The following is a 15,094-nucleotide window of genomic DNA, read 5'->3' on the forward strand; positions in this document are numbered from 1 at the left end:
ATTTAATAGAGGAAGTAAAATGCCATTGTGGTCATTTTGTTCTTACTGTCCTCCGTTATGAAATGTGAGAGGGTAAACAGGATATAGCCATAATCCTGGCAGGAAAGACTGTACAGGAAGGTGTGGAGTCCATCTGTGCCTGTGGAATGCACATGTAGCGTATGTTGTAAGCAACAGATACTGTAAAGTATTTCCAAATTTTCAGATTGGCAGTTTGGAACATGCCAAATCTTTGTAATTCTCCAAGAGCTCTCAAGAATCATTAACACTTCAGTATGTTTAAGTATGTTTGTTACCAATTTCATAATGTCACAGTTTTAAAGTGCTATTTAATGTATATTGTGTAACTCTGCATGCTTGTGTGTGAAAATTAGTGTCCCTTGTATGGACAATTAATTTATTTGCAAAAAAGTTGTTTCTCCATTGCACAGTCTGGATAACTTTTATGCTAATTGTTCAGAGTTAATTTCCATTCTTCACCGACTTGCCCATATCTCCCAGGATAGGATGTGTAATCTACTTTTTCTGATTTCTGTATGTTTCCAACTGTAGACCCTCTCTATTACTGGCAACAGACTGAAGATGACTTGACAATAACGGTTCCCATTCCTGAAGATATCGTTAAGGATGACATAAAAGTACATTTTTCCCCTGATAATATATGTGTTACACTGAAAGACCAGCCTGCTTTGATGGAAGGAAAACTCTATTCATCTGTGGACCATGAAAGCTGCACGTGGATAATTGGAGAGAACAAAAGGTGTTGTATGTGGTTTTCACTCTGAGTACCAATAAGAATTGAGGATGAAAGTAGAAGATGACTGGATTGCTTGGCTGTAGGCTGCTCTGGGAATGGACTCATTGAGTGCTAGACCTCTGTTGCTGAGCTCTGAAACAGTTCTTATTAATATGTCCTAATATTGCAGTTTTTAATGTTAATCTTCTCATTACTGATTTCATGTGTATGTGTGTTGCCTACATTTATTGGCAGCCAGAGTTAATGTGGAATTTTAAAGTTTTCCATTGCCTTTCTAAATAATACTTGGTGGTATGAGCTACTGGAGATCAGCCTCTGCGCACACATTCTCACCACCTACTCCTCTGTAAGCAGAATCTTGTCTGTTCACTTCTAGGCAGTCATGGTACAAAAGTGAATAGATAAGCTGCTAAATGCTTTTCATAGAAGACAGTTTATGAAATATTGATGAAACTTTGGTGATCAATTCAGTCCAGGTTATAAAAATGAAAACATTAACTATTTGGAAGCATTTAAGAATATTTTTTTTCCAAATAATGACAGAAAAAACCCAGATATCAAAATATAATAAATGTTATGTGTTAAATAAATGTTTTCTCTTTTACTTGCTTTTTTCATAGATGGAAGCTTTTGGTTTTCTACTATTGTAACAGAGAAGTTCTTTAGTCTGGTTTGATTCATAAATTTCTTGTTTTTCTAATCCATGTATATGATAGAAAATAATTCTGTTTGAATTTAACATGCTGTAGACCTCAACTACTACCATTTTTGAGAAATTTTGCTGTTTTTTTTTGTACTCTTTTTGCTTTCAAAAATGAAAATACCATAGAATCATAGAATGCTTATGGCTGGAAGGGACCTCTAGAGATCATCTAGTCCAACCCCCCTGCACACGCAGGGTCACCTAGAGCACGTGGCACAGGGTGGCATCCAAGCGGGTTTGGAAGATCTCCAGGTAAGGAGACTCCACAACCTCTCTGGGCAGCCTGTTCCAGTGCTCTGTCACCCTCACTGTTAAGAAATTTTTCCTTAAGTTCTTGTGGAACTTTTGGTGCTTCAGTTTGTGGCCATTTCCTCTAGTTCTGTCAGTGGCCACCAGTGAAAAGAGGCCGGCCCCATCCTCCTCACTCCCTCCCTTGAGGTACTTATAGACACTGATCAGGTCCCCCCTCAGCCTTCTCTTCTCCAGGCTGAACAGGCTCAGCTCCCTCAGTCTCTCCTCATAGGGCAGATGTTCCAGGCCCCTGATCATCCTTGTGGCCCTGCGCTGGACTCTCTCCAGCAGCTCCACATCCATCTTGTACTGTGGAGCCCAGAACTGGACACAATACTCCAGATGTGGCCTCACCAGGACTGAGTAGAGGGGCAGGATCACCTCCCTCGACCCGCTGGAGACGCTCTTCTTAATGCACCCAATAATAGTAAAAATATAAATAAGTTTAGAGTTAAATAAATTCAGAATAAAAAAATAAATTCAGAGTTCCCTAAATCCTTAGTCAGATTTACTTTTTATTCAAAAAATGGTTAATTCTACAATCTTAATTTTCTTACAGAGTTTTATCAATTACTTTTAGATATCTTAATGCGGATTTCTATGTAGGTTCTCTGTATTATTCTCAGAGGATCTAGAGGGTTCTTCAGAGCACCAAACTGAGACACCTTAAATGCAATCATTGTCTTAGGCATTTAAATGGGCAATTTGTTTATAAAACATACACTTGCACCAGTAAAAAGGTTACATATGTGGAAGGTGACATAACTATTTTATGTCCCCATTTGCTTCTGTACATGCTAGAAGGCAACGTGAAAACCCTCAATATTTAGAAATGTACCTTTCTGAGATTTGTCTGAGACTGGAAGCCCAGAGCTCTTACAGTAACTTGTTTCTTTGGTGCAGTTAAAAGGAGTGGTGGCACCTGCAGGTATATGCCCCATTTAGCCCTGTCTTACAGGACTAAACTGAGAGAACTAGTTGCTTGCATGTAATGCTGCTTAGCACATTGCTTGTGATTCTGCTGTTTAAAAGATGGTTTGGAAGTTTCTCCTCTCTCTCAGCTGCACTTGCCTTTTTGCTGCTTGGTCAGAGCTGAAGCAGCATCTTAAGTGGCTCAAGGGAGGGCCTGAGTCCTGGAGAATAAAAGACCCTGTGCATGCGATGAAGAACAAGTAGTTATTCCACACTGAATCTTATTCACCTTTCTTTCCCTCCCCCCCACCCCATACCTGTATTATTTTGTAAGAATACTTTAGAATTTTTGCAGCTTCCCTAGTCAGTTAGACTAGTGGTTTTGTTTTATTTTGTTGTGGAGGCAGCAATGGGTGTTGAAAGTCCAGAAAACAGAAACTACATGTTTCATGTTCAGGAGCTTTGTGTTTGTGCCTCAGCAAACCTCACAAACTTTGGAAGGTTCATATATTTTTATACAACACTAACATGCAAGTTTGTGCCTCGTTTATTTAGCCCTGGAATGTGTAAGTCTCGTACAGAGTTTTTAAAATTTTAAGTTGGGATTTGTGCACTGGTCCACAGCGATCAAATATTGATAGGTATTTAATATTACTGTGAGATAGAATTTTCCGCAGTCTTCAAGTGTTTTCCTGTAAAATATATGAATCCAGCCACCCAAATATTTATTTTTTTGAAAGTTATTTATATAATAACCAGTAAAAAAATTGAAAATAATTTATTATATATAATAACCATATATATAATAGCCATCTATAAAGGTGATATATATTGTAGCTTTAGATAATATCCCACCTTTTATAATTAATATGTAATCACAAGAGGGGTTCGGAGTGGTAGGTAGACCATAATGCAGATTGTTCATAGTTTAATAAGAGTGAACCTAGTTGTTTTTTGTTGTTTGTTACAGTATTAATTTTCTGGGGTGTTTGTTTGTTTGTTTGTTTTTTAATAGAGGCCATATTTGGGCTACAAATTGAAAAGTCAACCTTGAAAAGCTGGGGGCTTTCTAGAAATTCACGGAAACTATGACTTTCTACTTGTTTCATTTTAAGTTTTCCAGAATGTTATTCTACTTTTTGTGGCTAAAACTAGGAGAAGTTGGGTTATTATTGGCAATCATGATGAGAAAATAGGATGTAAACTGCCCAAGGGGAATGGGTAGAATTCTGGCAGAAGGGTGTAAAACAAAAGCCAAATAATTTCCTTTTAGGGGTAATTCTATTCTAGAGGATGAAAGAAGGGAGGAAAAAAATGTTGCTTATGTCTTAGGTGAATTTAAGGAAAAGCACATTTTTTTTTCTCTCTCTTTTTAATGCTATCTAACAGTAACTCATGAAGAAGCCAGATGCTGCTGTGAGGCAGGTACATGCAGTTTTCACTCATTGTTAATTTTTATGAGCTGTCATTTTCTGATGAAGCAGACAACATGACAGTGCCATGTAACTAAGCCTTGATATTTTCTTCCCCACACACCTATTTTCAACCAACATAAGACGTGCCTGGAGTGATCTGCTGTTACGTGTAGTTCTGTGGCATGAAACCTTATTTAGGGACTGGAAGCACATCGTGTTGCGCTTTCTGTAGATGCAGAACTATCAGCTGGGTCTTGAACCAAAAATAATTCAGACAGAACATGGTGGGGGAAAGATAGAAGCTGGTGGGGGAATTACAAAGAAATTAGACAAAATGTAAAACTGCTGAAAGTTTCATTGCTCAAATGTGATTCGTAACTGAATTTGTCTTGAGTCTTCTCTAAGAAAAGCAATTAAGTGTGCCAATGTATTATCCATATCTGCACACTTACTGCTTTTGATCTCTCCTAGTGTGAATTAATGGGCCACTATTTATCGAAACAGGCAGGTTTGGTTAATTGGTTGCTTAAAGATTAATTTCCCATGTATGGTTTCAACATATCACGCAACTAAGGAGTAGTTTCTATGGAAATAGAAGTATTCTTCTGCGGAATAACTGTAAATGCAGCTTATACTAGTACATTAAAATACTACTTTTCAGTTGTTGAGTGTTAACTACCCCTCTGACAAGTAACTTGGTGGTTTGAGGCTAATTACCAAGTGGATAATTTAGCATGAATCTCAAGTTTCTTTTTTAATGAAAAAGGTATGATCCTTATATAATAGGTGCATTTAATTACACATCTAGTTACACACTTAAATGTATAATTAGGTAAATAAAAGTTGCAATTCTTAATGTTAGTACTGCAGTATGACTTAAATTCTGTTGAGCAAAAATCTAAAACATACTGCAAATATATTTTAAAAAATAATGCCACTTCTAATGCCAATTTAACTAGTTTATAGATAAAACTGAGAATTCATTAAATAGTTTTTGCTTTGACACAGTATTTAGTAAATTAGAAGGTTTTTCTATTCTGTCAGCTAGAAGATTGACACTACAGACCTTGCTAAAAGTGCATTTGATTTACCTCTCATTACGTATATTCTACACATATGTAGTTCTAATGCAGTTACTACCAGGGATTAATGTATTGGTGCATCAGGCTACAATTCTCTTTCCCCCCACGTTTTTTTATACGTGTTTTATTTTTTAAATTCGTTTTTTTTTTTTTTTTTTTTTTTTTTTTTACAGGTTACAGAAATTAAACTTCTTTTGAAATACGGCTTTCGGTGCACAATGTAGCTAACCAAATTGTATTGTAGTATTTTTGAGATGTTTACAATATCTAGGACAAAAATATTCATATTTTACAGAAATATTCATTTAAGTAGCCATATCGTTAAGTACTTAATAGTTTTCAAATAAACTATTAGTGAAACTGAATGTGTCTTTGTATACATTTCTTAATTGCTGATCTTTTACAGTAATTAACGTATCTTATTAACTACTTCAGATGAAAGGTGATTTAAGTTGAAAACAATGAGTACTCTTATGTAAATACATTTTTGTTATGTAGACTTTTAGAAATCACTTGTACTTGATCTGATGTTATTTGAAATATTTTCCTTTACAACAGTTTATTTTGTAAATAAAATCATAGTAGCTTCTGTTATGTGGTTTTCATAATTAATTCAGGTTGGAGAGAAGTGTTCAAATCTACCTCTAGAGCTTTTGACTGTCCTTTGGAAAGATGATGCAAGATTTTAATTTACTTTTCTTGTTTGCATTTTAGCTTGGAAATTTCTCTAATTAAGAAAAGTGAGGGACCCCGGTGGCCTGAACTAATAGTTGGTGACACAAGAGGAGAATTGATTATGGATCCTGCCCAACGCTCTGCAATCGCTGAAAGCCTGATGCATCTTACCTCTGAAGTAATGGTAAGAAGTCAAAATTAGAACATAAAGAAAAGACAACGATCACATTTCAACACCCCCTTCTTTGACATGACATAGCTCTTAGGTTTGTGTGCTATTTGGAATACTAACACTACATTCCTTTTACCTGAAATTAATGACAACAATATCACTAGAGAGTTGTGAATAAACTTTGAACTGTAATAAATCTTCCTGAGCAACTGAATTGAGCTTAGATGATAATGTGTCTCAGTGAAAGCCTCATTAAATGTTGAAATCAAAGCTCATTCCCATCACTTAACATGTGGCAGTTTTCAAAGAGTTGATTTAAATAATTTTGAAGCATTTTTTTTTTTTGTGATTATCTTTTGGCAAGAAAGTGCACCAGAAAGAATAAAAAAAGCGAACAAAAGAATTACCTAAATCCCATCAACCTAAATACTTGACTGTCAAATTGCTAACAAAGGTACAGATTCAGTTCTGAAATCTGGTAAATAGCCTCCTAGGTCAAAACAGGCTCTTGTGAAAATGTCATCTATTGAAGGTCTATAAGTCCTAATGGTGTTGACTGGATGTTTTCTTTTAAAACAAAAATAAATGATCTTCTAAAATAAATATGTTACTGGGAGTAGTCCGCAGCATTTCTTCAAAAGTCTGCAATTGGCTACTCCATGAAGTGATTTGTTGATTCTGTTTCTTACCTCTCTTGTCTCCAAGTAAAAAATCTTTTTGTGTGTTTGTTTTTCTATGATGTTATTTATATTTTTGCTCCCTACTTACAAATACAGAAGCAACCACTAGGATTCACTCTTGATCTTCTTTTTGTTACGAAACATAGACTGAATTCCTCAGTCTCTCATTATTTAATACAGTTTCCAATCCTATGATTCTCTTGGCTTTCTCCTGAATCTTGAATTTTAATAAACTGTGGACATAAATCCTATATATGATATTGTAGCAGTAATTGCACCTACCACAGGTTCAGCAGTAACAGGAAGTAAGAGTTACAAGTCCCTATGAGTGCTTACTATTTTTTCAGTCTATTTTAATACTTACAAACTGAAATATTTTTGCACAGGATGAACCGTGGCTGTTAGCCTTGATCCAACATTTTGTTGCTGTTGTGGTTTTTTTGTTTGTTTTTTTCCTAGAGAAAGTTTAAGAAACCATAATCATGATTCGTGAACTTTGACATTTTGATTTTCCTGAGGGGTTTTGTTTAAAACAAACAATATTCCATTTTAACTGCTGCTTGTTTGATACTTCCCCTCTTAGTTTAATTAGAAAGTGTATCTCATCTAAAACCTTGTGAAGTGTGATTCCCCATGGATCCTGATTTATTAGCTTTGGATTATTACACTTTTGAATGAGAGTGAAAGAAGTGCCGTTGAAATAAATTCTGCCTACTGATTAAATTGATTTCTTCTCAGCCCCAATCCGTAGGCCAGGTATTGCAGAACAGTTTCATTAATAACTTCAAATTGCCTTTCTGAGTTACTTTTGCGACTCGAGTACTGATTTCTCCTCTTCTCCCCTTCCATAAGTTTGGGTGCAATAATAAGCATCTAAATTAACCAACATCTTGGCAACTGTTCGTTTAAGTAAGTGTTAAAATTCCAAAGTAGTAAAATAGTTATCTACATGTGTATAATAGAACCGTGGATGGTGGAAGGTTTATGTTTGTTTATAGGTCAGTATTGGGATATCCCCATCAACAGTATAAATAAACCTAAAAATTTTAAATGAGAGTATTTTTTAATCCGTATATTTACAAACAAGTGATTCAGCGTTTGAGAAGCTTTTTTTTTTTTTTGAAATGAGAGAAATGAAAAAAAAAAAAACATAAGCTAGCTGTAGTTTTAGTGTTTCCAACTAGATCAATGTCACTGTCTTGGAAATAATTTTCACGTAATTACAAAAATATTTTGTAAATGTAGGGATTTTTATGATACATAAAATAGCTCATCTTGAAGTATAATAGAAACAAATTAAAGTGCTGTAACCAAAATTCTTTTCTAATATGTATTAACTCATTTTAACCCAAATATGAGTATGTTGGATTTCATGCAGTAATTTGACTTATGGAGTCTGCATATTTTTATTTTTAGCAAAATCTCTCAGAAAAGTTTGATTTTATTTGTGTGATGGTTAATATGGAACTCTGTGCATGTGTGGTGGCAGTGGTGGTTCTCCTCCCAGTAAACCAGAGGCCATCAAGAATGCTTTATAGGGAAGAGAGGAACCCCAAAATCTAGCCTCCCAAAAGAGAAGCAGCTTGTTTCAAGTTCTGTGCATTAGCCTTGAGCACATCACTTAATTTTTGCTGTTTTTTCATTGTCATATATAGGCATTTTAACGATTTAATTCTTTTTTTGAACTTAAATTGTCCTAGTGTGTTAAAGTTTTGTCTTGTGTTTCCTTTAGTTTGTGGACAGAAACAAAACTTTTTTCCTTGTTTTGAGAGCATTGGGAACTATGCAAACATTATTAATTTTAAGTGATTGTCAGTAAAATCATAGAACCATAAAATCTTTAAGGTTGGAAGGGACCCCTAAAGGTCATCTAGTCAAACCCCCCTGCACATGCAGGGTCACCTAGAGCACGTGGCACAGGACTGCGTCCAAGCAGGCCTTGAAGATCTCCAGATCCCTTTTAAAGATAAAAGGAGGAATATGTTTAGAGCTACCTATACAGTGAATGACTCCATTTTTTTTTTCCTGGTATTTCCCACGGCAATCTATAAAGAAACTTATTTTTATATAAATTTACTTGACCTCTGTAGGCTTTGAGGATTATCTGCGCTTTCTACTCATAAAAGGGAATCTGTTGCTCACATTCTACTGGCTCCTGTTCCTTGCATTAACTGAAATGGGTTTTATTGTACTTAGCACCCATGCTGTCCTTCACAAAAGAAATGGTTGTATTCATTTGAGATAAGTGCATAGTAATTTTTATCTGTATATATAGAAGAATGTGCTGTTGACTACACTGTCATTCTTGTTCTGTTAATTTTTTTTCTGTTACAAAAAAGGATTGATATGTATATTTTGAATAGTTTGGATTTTCAGTGTATTTCATTGTCTTTTTCTTTCAGAATTCAAATCCAGACAAAGAAAAGCCACCTTGTAATGCACAAGAATTAGAGGAATGTGATGCTTTTCTTGAAGACAGCGCAAGTTTGTGCAGATTTGATGGTGATACCTTGAAAATTACTCATGTAGTAAGTTCTACAACACATTACAAAAGTATGCTAAAATATTTTTTTCAGTTATGAAAGTGGAATTATTTTATCAGAACAAAAATATGTCCGAATTTTTGAAATCATGTATATTTTTCATATAATATAAAAAGTGCCATAACGGCATAAATTGTGGTCAAGATCATAGGAGTCCAGGAAAGACTGAATGGATCCTGTTGTCAGCAATTGGCTTCACAGCTGGTGTTGACAACAGGCTTTTGGTTTCTATGACTGTGCAGCCCTCTTGAAGGACTGGCAACTGTTTGGAGCAGATGGAGTCCACCTGCAGATGACCCGAAACTGGGAGAAGTGCCGAAGACAGCAGGTGGTTGTGCTGTTGTTGGGAGGGATTTTGACAGACTGGAGAAACATGCAAAGAGGGATGTCCTGAAGTTCCGCAAAGGGAACTGCAAATGCGGCCCTCGGAGGGGAGTTGCCCCTTGCACCAATACGTGGAGGGGGCTGGTGGGCTGCAGAGCATCTTGGCACAGAAAGACCTGCGTGTCCTGGTGGACAGGAAGGCCAGCGTGAGCCCACAGTGATCCTGGGCTGCACCAGGCAGAGCACTGCGAGTTGCTCAAGGAGGGTGATCCTTCCCCTTTGCTCTGCTCTGCAGAGCAGAAGGGTCTGTTATGACAAAAGAAACGCTTTATCTGAAAGAGAAGTTGAACTGAACATGATTCTGAACTAGAGCAGAGTGAGAAAGGATTCACCAGAAGTGCTAAACTAAGATGAAGTGAAATCTCAAAATTTATTTCCACAATTGAAGAGATTCAGTTGATGATTTTAAACTCATTTGGTAAAGTGGGAAAACTTCTCATCTCAAAATATTTTGACTATTTTAGACTTTAAATATTTTTTCAAAAGAATCCTTTTTTATCTCACGTTATACATATCTTATTAAGAGTTTTACTGGAAAATTCTAGACCGTAGTCTTAACTTGGATAGATTCTAAGGGTTATTTCGTTAGAATGAAATAATTTGTAGTGTCATCTTCAATGCATTTTTCTTCACTGGAGGAATTTCTATTTTGATTTCATTTTCTGTTTATTGTAAAAGTAATCTTATTTCTAGTCATTGAAAATGTGCATGAGTTTGGAAGACATAAAATTGTTGGCCTTTAGCATTTAATCAGTCCTAGTCAAATGTAACTGCTTTTTATCTCAGTTTTTATGAGTTATTTGTTGGAGCCCGTCTTTTAAATGTAAAAAGACCAAATATAACTAGAAGGAAAAATACCTGTTATAATTTTCAGTGTAGCAGTTCAGAAGTGGATATCTTCATTTTTCAGTGGACTTAAGATGCACTTAGAAGAATGTTAGGGATCATTCATTCCTAATTCTTTGTCATCCCAGAGTGGTTGTTTACCATCAAGTCTGAGCTCACACAAGATCAGAATGAACTGGCTGCATATTTAGCACATAGCTGTTTGTACCTACTCTGTCTATCAATGTTCAAACAGATACAGAATACAAGTTTCAGAAACAGACATTTTATGTTGCTTCAGTGAAGTGTCTTGCAGGAGCATCTTTGTTATTTATGAGACAAGGTCTTTTGTTACTAACTTTGGAGATGTTCTATGGCCATATCATCATGGAAGTAGAACAGTTTTTGTTTTAATTCAACAAAGAGCCATCTCTAACTTAGGAAAAGAAAGGAATAAATTGACTTTGATTGAAAAAGATAGGAATATGCACATACTGCTAAAGAATAGAGAATAATTTTAAAAGCTAGTAAGAATCACAGAATGGTTGAGGTTGGAAGGGACCTCTAGAGATCATCTAGTCCAACCCGCCTGCTCCAGCAGGGACACCCAGAGCACGTGGCACAGGGTGGCATCCAGGTGGGTTTGGAAGATCTCCAGAGAAGGAGACTCCACAACCTCTCTGAGCAGCCTGTTCCAGGGCTCTGTCACCCTCACAGGAAAGAAGTTCTTCCTCATGTGGAGGTGGAACTGCCTGTGCTTCAACTTGTACCTGTTACCCCTCATCCTGTCATTGGCCACCACAGAGAAGAGCCTGGCCCCATTCTCCCTACAGTCACCCCTCAGGTCCTCGAACATGTCAATCAAATCTCCTCTCAGCCTTCTTTTTTTCCAGACTAAACATGCCCAACTCGCCTAGTCTTTTCTCGTATGACAAATGCTCCAGTCCCTTAATCATATTTGTTGCTCTACGCTGGACCCTCTCTAGAAGCTCCGCGTCCCTCTTGTTCTGGGCTCCCCAGTACTTCACCAGTACTCCAGTGCTGGGCTCCCCATTACTCCAGGTGCAGCCTCACCAGAGCTGAGTAGAGGGGCAGGGTCAGCTCCCTTGATCTATTGGCAATGCTCCTCCTCATGCAGCCAGGCTCCCATTGGCTTTCTTGGCCACGAGGTCACGTTGCTGGCTCATGGTTAACCTCTTGTCAACCAGGACTCCCAAGTCCCTCTCCGCCGAGCTACTTTCCAGCAGGTCCACCCCTAATCTGTACTGGTGCCTGGAGTTATTCCTCCCCAGGTAAAGGACTCTGCACTTGTCTCTGCTGAACCTCATGAGGTTCCTCCCTCTCCATCCTGTCCAGGTCTCTCTGAATGGCAGCACAGCCCTCAGGAGTGTCGGCCACTCCTCCCAGTTTGGTGTCATCTGCAAAATTGCTGAGGGTGCACTCTGTGCCTTCATCCAAGTCATTGATGAACAAGTTGAAGAGTACCGGGTGCAGTATTGGCCCTTGTCAGGGGACAAGCTTCATCAAGAAAGTCTTCTGCCTTGCGGATACCATTTGATAGCTAAGATTTATCAAAAGATAAAATGTATCCTATAACCTAAAAACTTTACAGTACCTGCAAAGAGATCGTTAAAAAGATTCAGCCTTCCTGTTCACACATAGTGAAAGGACAAGAGGAGGTGGGAATAAGTTGAAACGAGAGGTTCACGCTGAATATAAGAAGATTTTCATACCGTGATTGTAGCGTGGAGTGGGTTGCTTAGCAAGGCTGTGCAGTCTCCATCCTCTGGCTTTTTTTCACATTTTCTTTTTTGCTGCCTCCGGACTCAGTAGGTCATTCTGACTTTTGATCCTTTTCTTAGGACTCATTTCCAGCATCTAGTCCTATTGTGAAAATCACAGTAAGGCAGGATGTCATGTAAGAGAAGTACAAACTTATTCCCTTCCTGACGTTGCTTCACCCTCCCTGTGCCTCTGCACGTGCTCCTCGGAGATGCCTGCCCCATTTGCCTCCATCAGTGTCCCCTCTCTTGGCGATTTTCCACCCTTGGCAAGTGTTGTGGAGTTTGAGACTGGGACTTTCCACTGGTACTCTGTGTTTTGCTCTGAACACTGTGACAGTACAGTGGCTTCGTCCTGCTTCCTGGCTTATCTTCTGTAAGGCACCTTATTCATGGAGCCCTTCACAGCACCTTTGCTAGGGTGTCTTTACTTCTTATTTGCTTGAAAATTCCTACTGCTCATTTCTTGATTGCAGCTGGCCTAATGGGAGGATTGCATCTCAGCTTTCATAGCCACTGCTGCGAGTGAAGAGCGTCTCTGCCTCTTGAACAGCAGCACAGGAAACACTAGTAATGAGGCTGTTTGGAGTTGAGGCATTAGACTTGATCATCTGAAATAATTTTCTTTGCTCTGCCACAGACTGCATAAGCTCAAGTAAATAAATCCCTGGGCCTCAGTAACTTTGTCTGCTAGACCTCATGTTGAGATTAAATTAAGGTCTTCAAGAGCAAAGCCCATCCTTTTACAGTTGTACAGTGACAGCATATAAAAGAGAGCTGTGACAATTATTTGAGACTTATTAGTCTATAAAAGTCCATGTTCGAAGTCCACGTGGAGAAGTTGTACTTAGCTGTTGATCAATGTGATATGGCCTAATGTATTCTGATATTTTTATCAGCTAACAAATATTAAGCAACTGGACCAAGAACATCCAGTTCTGATGACATGATAGAATCTATGTGCTTTGAATCAGTATTTTCCATTTCTGTGTTTTGTTTTTAGATTAATCTTGGAAGCAACCAATATCTTTTCTCAGTTGTTGTGGATCCCAAAGAAATGCCCTGCTTCTGCCTGAGACACGACGTTGATGCTCTTCTCTGGCAGCCCCGCTCTGACCAGCCAGAGAACATGTGGGAGCACATTGCAACTTTTAATGCTTTAGGTACGAAATGAATTTCTGCATCACAGTTCTCTGCCTGAGACTGTACTGCTCACGTACTTTCAGCATGGCTTCTGTTGATACTCAATTTAATTAATTTTGGGTTGAAGGGTACTATAATTTTGATAAGAAAGTGCTAGCTTAATTTTTACAAATATTACAACTTGAGAGATAGAGAATGCTTATGCCTGGAGAGGAAGATAAGCCTTCTGAGAAAACATACAGGATGCAGGCCCAGTCCTGGAAAGTATTTTATTATTATTTTCTTAAAAAAGAAAAAGGAAAATTTCTGAGATTAAGCTACTTGAAGTTTTTTTTTTTTTTTTTTTTTTTTTTTTTTTAAGAGCACAACTAATAGCTAAATATTTGCACAGAAATAATCAATAAAACACTTGCAGTTCACTGATGACAGGTCTAGGTGTCCACTGGTCCTCATGTTGAGATTAAATTAAGGTCTTCAAGACCCCATCCTTTCACATTCATATTTCTTTAACATATATTTCTTTTTTTTAACAAATTGTTATTTTGAACCTAAGCTTCATTTTGACATAGCGGTTAGACAAGGTACTTAAAACGCTATATTGTTTCTCTCTTTTCCTGTGTATCTTCTTGTGCTCTGCAGGCTACGTCCAAGCATCAAAGCAAGACAAGAAGTTCATGGCTTGTGCCCCGAATCATTCCTACGCCGCCCTGTGCGAGTGTCTGCGTCGGGTCTTCATCTACCGGCAGCCGGCGCCGCTGCCCACGGTCCTCTACAACAGGAAGGAGGGGAGGCAAGTGGGGCAGGTCGCCAAGCAGCTGGTGGCCACCCTGGAAGCCAGCGATCCTATCCTAGGCTTTCAGGCTACAAATGAGAGATTGTTTGTTCTCACAACAAAAACCCTGTTTTTAATAAAGGTAAACACTGAAAATTAATTATTTAGTATGTTCTGTTGTAGTTTGTGTTCACAGGGGGAGAAGAACTAAGTAGGTAAATTATCTGAGAAGTTCATGATGAAACTTAAAAGGAAGTGGAACGTTTTACAGGGGAATCATTTTTTTTCTCTAGAAAGCTCTTCAACTTTGTTAGCACTGAATTAAGCCTTTGGAGTTCTTCAGAGACCAGAAAAATTCTCTTTGCTATCAGCTTTCCTAAAACTATTTTTAGAGGCTGATCCTGCATAGGCAAATAAGTTTATGCTCTTTTTTGCATTGTTCTTTTCCAAATAATTGTACTTGTCACACTTCTGAATTTTGAGAATTCATTTCTCCAATTGCCACTGCTTTCCTCTGAAGGAAGTATTCAGATAAGGAAATAAATTGAATTAGAAGCATATAATGTGCAAAGTGCATCATAAAGAAAAATTTCCAAATTCAAATACAGTTGGTCAGAGATGATGGACTGTTTCAGTATTCAAAGATATTGAATGGAATAATATATTTTTTGTGCAGGTATTGGATTCAAGTGGAATAATTACATTTTATATTCAGATTTTTGATTTTTTTTATTGTTCTATGACTTACTCATACTTGCAGTGAAATCTCTTTTTATTTTAAGAGACACTGTTATAGCTTTTCCTAACTCTTTCTTAAAGCAGAAGTAAGAATCAATGTATAACTGGTGGTTATACATTGTGCAGTACAGGGCAAGGTCTAGTTATAATCTCAGTTTTCACTTTCATCATAGGTTGTACATGACTAATTTGCAACTTGAAAATGGCTAATGGAAAACACA

General features: G+C 37.5%; 1 protein-coding gene across 1 annotated transcript in view; it reads left to right on the forward strand.

The window, feature by feature from the left end:
- Window positions 1-14,541, forward strand: part of NUDCD1 (NudC domain containing 1) — a 32,061-nt gene extending 17,520 nt beyond the window's left edge. The window contains exons 6-10 of the mRNA XM_088523084.1: window positions 553-760; window positions 5,875-6,019; window positions 9,090-9,215; window positions 13,224-13,383; window positions 14,003-14,541. Coding sequence (XP_088379210.1) covers window positions 553-760; window positions 5,875-6,019; window positions 9,090-9,215; window positions 13,224-13,383; window positions 14,003-14,295 — 932 coding nt within the window. The 3' untranslated portion in view covers window positions 14,296-14,541. The remainder of the gene's footprint in view (window positions 1-552; window positions 761-5,874; window positions 6,020-9,089; window positions 9,216-13,223; window positions 13,384-14,002) is intronic.
- Window positions 14,542-15,094: the final 553 nt, after the last annotated feature.

This window comes from Tinamus guttatus, unplaced genomic scaffold (assembly GCF_059628265.1).
Source record: "Tinamus guttatus ecotype Peru unplaced genomic scaffold, ASM5962826v1 Tinamus_guttatus_pri_ptg000012l, whole genome shotgun sequence".
Taxonomy (NCBI): domain Eukaryota; kingdom Metazoa; phylum Chordata; class Aves; order Tinamiformes; family Tinamidae; genus Tinamus; species Tinamus guttatus.